Source organism: Ostrea edulis, chromosome 5 (assembly GCF_947568905.1).
Source record: "Ostrea edulis chromosome 5, xbOstEdul1.1, whole genome shotgun sequence".
In the NCBI taxonomy this organism is placed as follows: Eukaryota; Metazoa; Mollusca; class Bivalvia; order Ostreida; family Ostreidae; genus Ostrea; species Ostrea edulis.
The window spans coordinates 60,264,549-60,270,548 of record NC_079168.1 but is presented as its reverse complement, the minus strand read 5'-3'; the positions used below and the strand labels follow the sequence as shown (position 1 = coordinate 60,270,548).

Sequence of the window (6,000 nt, the reverse complement as noted above, 5' to 3'; positions counted from 1 at the left end):
CTTGAGTCCAAACATACCTTCAAATATTCATTAAAGCCACACATGACCCGAAAACTCGCAGCTTCATATGATTTCGTTTGTTGACGTAGCCATGTTAGGTAGCCGGTCAATTCGAACTCTGTTGCTATAGAGATCTATTCATAAAATTGGTTGTAAGTTATATATTCGCTCTTCATTTATTATCAACATGAATAATTAATAGAAATTAAAAACTATAGTTTTTGTAAAGGTAAAATAAGCTCTTGATTAACGAAAATGCTACACAAGCCCATTAGATGGAAACCGGCCGATGTGGCCACCCATGACTAATGAAAGCCGCATTTGAATAATTATCATTTAATGGGACTGGGGTGGTATATTATTTAAACTATTGTGCCAGCATGGAAATGAACCGGGATTCGAATGCATTAACAACTTACACATAAACAGAGTTATACATACACATCATTTAATTGATAGTAGTATCATCAATTCAAAATATTGAGCAGGCAATATCTTCCTATGTCAAGAGTGAATTGACCATGTGACCTAAAAATCAATAGGGGTCATCTACTCCTTATGCTGTACCAGTGTACCAAGTTTGGTGTCAATCAAGCAAATAATTCTTAAAATATAGGAGACAGCATATTACTATGTCCAGTTCAACAATTGACTTTTGACCTCAAAATCAATAGGAGTCATCTACGCCTGAAGATGTACCAGTGTGCTAAGTTTGATGTCTGTCAAGCAAAGGGTTATCAAGATATTGAGCGGACAGTATAATCCAATGTCCAGGTTGACCCTTGACCATGTGACTTCAAAAACACTAGGAGTCATCTTCTCCTGAATATGTACCAGTGTACCAAGTTTGATGTCTGTCAAGCAAAGGGTTCTCAAGATATTGAGCAGACAGTATATTCCAATGTCCAGTTTGACCCTTGACCTTTGATCATGTGACCTCAAAATCAATAGGAGTCATTTTCTCCTGAAGATATACCAGTGTACTAAGTTTGATGTCTGTCAAGTAAAGGGTTCTCAAGATATTGAGCGGACAGTATATTCTAATGTCCTGTTTGACTCTTGACCTTTGACCATGTGACCTCAAAATCAATAGGAGTCATCTTCTCCTGAAGTTGTACCAGTGTACCAAGTTTGATGTCTGTCAAGCAAAGGGTTCCCTAGACATTGAATGGTCAGTATATTCCTATGCCCAATTTGACCCTTGAGCATCTGACCTCAAAATCAATAGGGGTCATCTACTCCTTAGGATGTACCAGTGTGCTAAGTTTGATGTTTTTCATGCAAAGGGTTCTCAAGATATTGAGCGGACATTATATTCCCATGTCCAGAGTAGATTGACCCTTGACCTTTGAACCTGAAAAACACTAGGGGTCCTCTTCTACTCATAACCAACCCACATATGAAATATTATTATCATCAAGTGAATGGTTCTCAAGATATTGAGCGGACAACACATGGTCTACAGACCGACCGACCGACAGTTGCAAAACAATATGCCTCCTCTTTTTCAAAGGGGGGCATATAAAATCATTAGAATGATTGTATCTTGTTTAACGTCTCTCCCGAGAATTTTTCCACTCTTATGGAGATGTCCAAAATCATAATTAGAAATTTGAAGTTAATAATCCCATATTTTTTATTTTATTTTCCCGGGATAGAGGTCTATCTCGACTTTTGTTGGAAGTTCCTATTGGATCCGGGTTAGAAGAATAGAGCCTCATTGCCCCTTCCTTGTTGTAAGAGGCAAAATCCGAGGCCCTGTGTCACAACAGGTGTGGCACGATAAAGATCCCTCCCTGTTCAAAGACTGTAAGCGCCGAGCATATAGGCCTAAATTTTGCAGGCCTTTACCGGCAATGGTGATGTCTCCATGTGAGTGAAAGATTCTCAAGAGAAACGTTAAACAATATTCAATCATTCAATCTTATCGGATGGTTCAGCTTCGTCAACCATTTTTTATTTTAGATTAGTCGCGGCAGGAATATTCGTATTATTAACAAAAAATATCAACGTCAGCAATTTTTGATTTTTAAAATGACAATCGATTATTCACATCGTTTCAGTTATAGCGACCGACAATCGGTAAATCATTATTACAGACTCTTTAGAAACTTTAAAGAAACAAGAGATGTTTGTAAAACATGTGTCCCCATGGTGCAGAATTGAACAGGGTTATACACACACATCATTTAGTTGATAGTAGTATCATCAATTCAAAATATTGAGCACACAATATCTTCCTATGTCAAGAGTGAATTGACCATGTGACCTAAAAATCAATAGGGGTCATCTTCACCTTGTGCTGTACCAGTGTACCAAGTTTGGTGTCAATCAAGCAAATAATTCTTAAAATATAGGAGACAATATATTACTATGTCCAGTTTAATCCTTGACCTTTGACCATGTGACCTCAAAATCAATAAGGGTCATCTTCTCCTGAAGATGTACTAGTGTACTAAGTTTGATGTCTGTCAAGCAAAGGGTTCTCAAGTTATTGAACGGACAATATATTCCTATATCCAGTTTGCCCCTTGACCTTTGACTTTAAAATCAATAGGGGTCATCTTCTAAAGATATACCAGTGTACCAAGTTTGATGTCTGTCAAGCAAAGGGTTCTCTAGACATTAGTGGACAGTATATTCCTATGTCCAGTTTGTCCCTTGATCTTTGACCATGTGACCTCAAAATCAATAGGGGTCATCTACTCCTTAGGATGTACCAGTGTACCAAGTTTGATGTCTATCAAGCAAAGGGTTCTCAAGATATTGAGCGGACAGTATATTCTTATGTCCAGAGTAAATTGACCTTTGAACCTGAAAAACAAGATATTGAGTGGACAACATGTGGTCTATCGACAAACATACCAACCGACAGGTGCAAAGCAATATGCCCCTCTTCTTTGAAGGGGGCGTAAAAATAAAACAGAACACAAAAAAAAAAAAAAAACACCACCCAACCATGTACACCTTACCTTTCAAGAAGTTCCAATAGACTTAATGGGGAGAGTGTACCCCCTAGATACTTTTAAACCTTTTCCCAGTAAATACTTCTGAAGTGTACTTCACAGATTTCTTGAAAATTCTCGGTAACGTTGGATCAGATGAAGGTAACAAGAGGCACTGTGAGAAATGCTCACTAAGAATACCCCCCGCTTACCCCAATCTCCCAAAGGGTGTTGGTAATAGGTATAAACTACCTCTTTTCTGAGTGTAAAAAACAAATGGCATGACAAACCGAACCATATTGCTACTTCGATGTCCAGTGCGCGTGACCTTTGACCTTTTGACCCCAAAATCGATAGGGAACATCTTCATCCCATGGGTAATCCATATGTATGATATGGTGACTGTAGGTGGAAAGGATAACGCTTTAGAGCCCGGAAACCATATTGCTACTTCGATGTCCAGTGTGCTTGACCTTTGGACCCAAAAATCGATAGGGAACATCTTTATCCCATGGGTAGTCCATATGTATGATATGGTGATTGTAGGTGGAAAGGATAATGCTTTAGAGCCAGGAAACCATATTGCTACTTCGATGTCCAGTGCGCGTGACCTTTGACTTTTTGACCCCAAAATCGATAGCAAACATCTTCATCCCATGGGTAGTCCATATGTATTATATGGCGACTGTAGGTGGAAAGGATAACGCTTTAGAGCCCGGAAACCATATTGCTACTTCGATGTCCAGTGCGCTTGACTTTTGACCTTAAAATCGATAGGGAACATCTTCATCCCATGGGTAGTCCATATATATGATATGGTGACGGTAGGTGGAAAGGATAATGCTTTAGAGCCCGGAAACCATTGCGTCTACAGACGGACGGACAACCCGATTCCAGTATACCCCCCCACAACTTGTTGCGGGGGGTGTAATAAATATTCAACATAAGTTATGGTGGTATCAATGACCAAAATCATGACTGAGAATTTCAGAATGATGACTTCTGTTCAATTCCAAGAAAGGCATGACCAATGTACATGATAGGAGAGGCCTTGAAGGTACATAACATGGTCGCCCAGCTTGCCAAGCAGGTTCAAACAAACGATTCCTTTTCTCTTAACTTTTAGCTGATTCCTCATGTTTTTGTTTTAATGTTTTGCAGGGTTTGGCTTTCTTATGAAATTTTATGGACCACATGGTCACCAATTTTTCTGGTCTTACAAATTTTTTGGCCCATGTCGGTTTCTAGTTGAGACATTTAAATAGTGACATTTAAAGGACATTTATTTCTAGTTGTGTCAGTCCAAATGTCTGAAACTTCTTTTTTAAAAAAGTCAAAACGCTGCTCCATCAGTTTACAGAACCTACCCCGACTAGTCAAGTCTTTGCATATGGCAACTCGTGGCTTCCCTCCCTGTACCATCTTGGTAAATTTATTCATCTCTGGAGAAGCATTCAGAACTCCATCGATGTCAATATTTTCTTTGTCATTCATATTGTTGTCACCCTGCAGGGCTTTGACTTTCTTGGTCCTTTTAGGGGTAGGTCCAGAGGGAGTTTTCTCTCCTTTACTTACGCTGGACCTACGCTTTTGTTTGACAGGTTTCGATGCATCTTTATTCTTCCCTTTTTTGGTGACCTGTAAAAAAGATGAAACAATGCCATGACACTGCAAAGAGCAAAGTACCTATAGAAAATCTATCAAGTGAATGAACAAGAGGTCTATGGGCCACATCACTTCATCAAACATTTTGCTGTCCACAGAGAGAAGTAGAAATCTGTTAAAAATTGGAAAGAATAGATATATAATAACTTCTGTTATTTTTCACTCCCCACAGGTCATGATTCAAATTGAACTGAATTTGCACTTCCTAATGTTTTCATACTGACATATTTACATTCACAGTGTGTTGTATTCTGCTAAATTTCTATTTAGCATGCACAAGTCAAATCACGTCATTACGTAGTGCTATGTGACTCTTTACAAAACAATGTTTTTTAAAACACGGAAATAGATTATTTTTACTCTGTCAATAACTTAATCTGTAACAGAGTTTAAGAAAAAATTTCCTTATTGATCAAAAATGTATAATATTGTCCATTAAAACAAATGAGGTACCAGGGGAAGGCACTTTAAAATTTGGGTAACCACCCATAGAAGCATAAAAATGTAATGAGGGACCACTCACAGAAGCAATTTTAGATAGTGCGGCACCACCCATAGAAGTGAAATAAATGTGAAATACACTTTTTCTTTAAATTCAATATGTATGAATGACTATTTATAACCCCTGAATAGAGGTCTATTTTCAGATGTTCCCAAGCATGATAGTAAAGAGAAGAGTATCTTGGGTGTCATCACCATTCAAATAACTGGCCATCAATGAAGCTTGATCATAGAACCACCGATTTATTTTATCAAGACTGTCTTTCTTAAACATGATGAACTAAATTAATTTTATAAGTCTACCTGTTCATAAATAGTCTAATATTGTAAATGTTCAAAAACAACTATTAAAAGTTTTAAAATTGACTAGTATTTTGAGCATTAAAAGACAAGAAAATGTGTCTCTTTACGTAAATAAAATGATATTCTATGTTTCTTAGTCAATATATAAATTTACAACCCGCAACTTAAGATTTGTGAGGCTCTATTCTACCGTTTTCAACAATTTCGATAAATTCCAATTTCTCGATTCATATTTGTGCGCCATGTTTGGTGCATAGGCGCTCCCCAGCTTAATTGTTAAAAAAATTATATATCTTATAGTATAGTAGATATATATTTTTTTTAACAATTAAGCTGGGGAGTGCCTATGGTTTGGTGTACTGAAATTTCAACTTCCGATTGTCAAGTCATTTGCATATGTCATATAAAGTAGTATTTACATCAATGAACAAGTATGGAGGCGAAAGCTATTTCGTCGGTATTGAAAAAGTTTGAATTTAATATCAAGTTAAAAACCAAACAGCAGAGTGTAAATTCTTTCTGCAACAATGATTTTCCTTTCTTTGTCGAAGTGGCTCAAGTAACTACATTTTCGCGCCGATTGTCA

General features: G+C 37.4%; 1 protein-coding gene across 2 annotated transcripts in view; it reads right to left on the bottom strand.

Annotated features, from left to right (window-relative positions):
* LOC125652374 (uncharacterized) overlaps positions 1-6,000 on the bottom strand; it is a 71,995-nt gene that overhangs the window by 34,133 nt on the left and 31,862 nt on the right. For both annotated transcript variants that reach the window (XM_048881542.2, XM_048881543.2), the window contains one exon: positions 4,313-4,583. In XM_048881542.2, the coding sequence (XP_048737499.2) occupies positions 4,313-4,583 (271 nt within the window). The remainder of the gene's footprint in view (positions 1-4,312; positions 4,584-6,000) is intronic.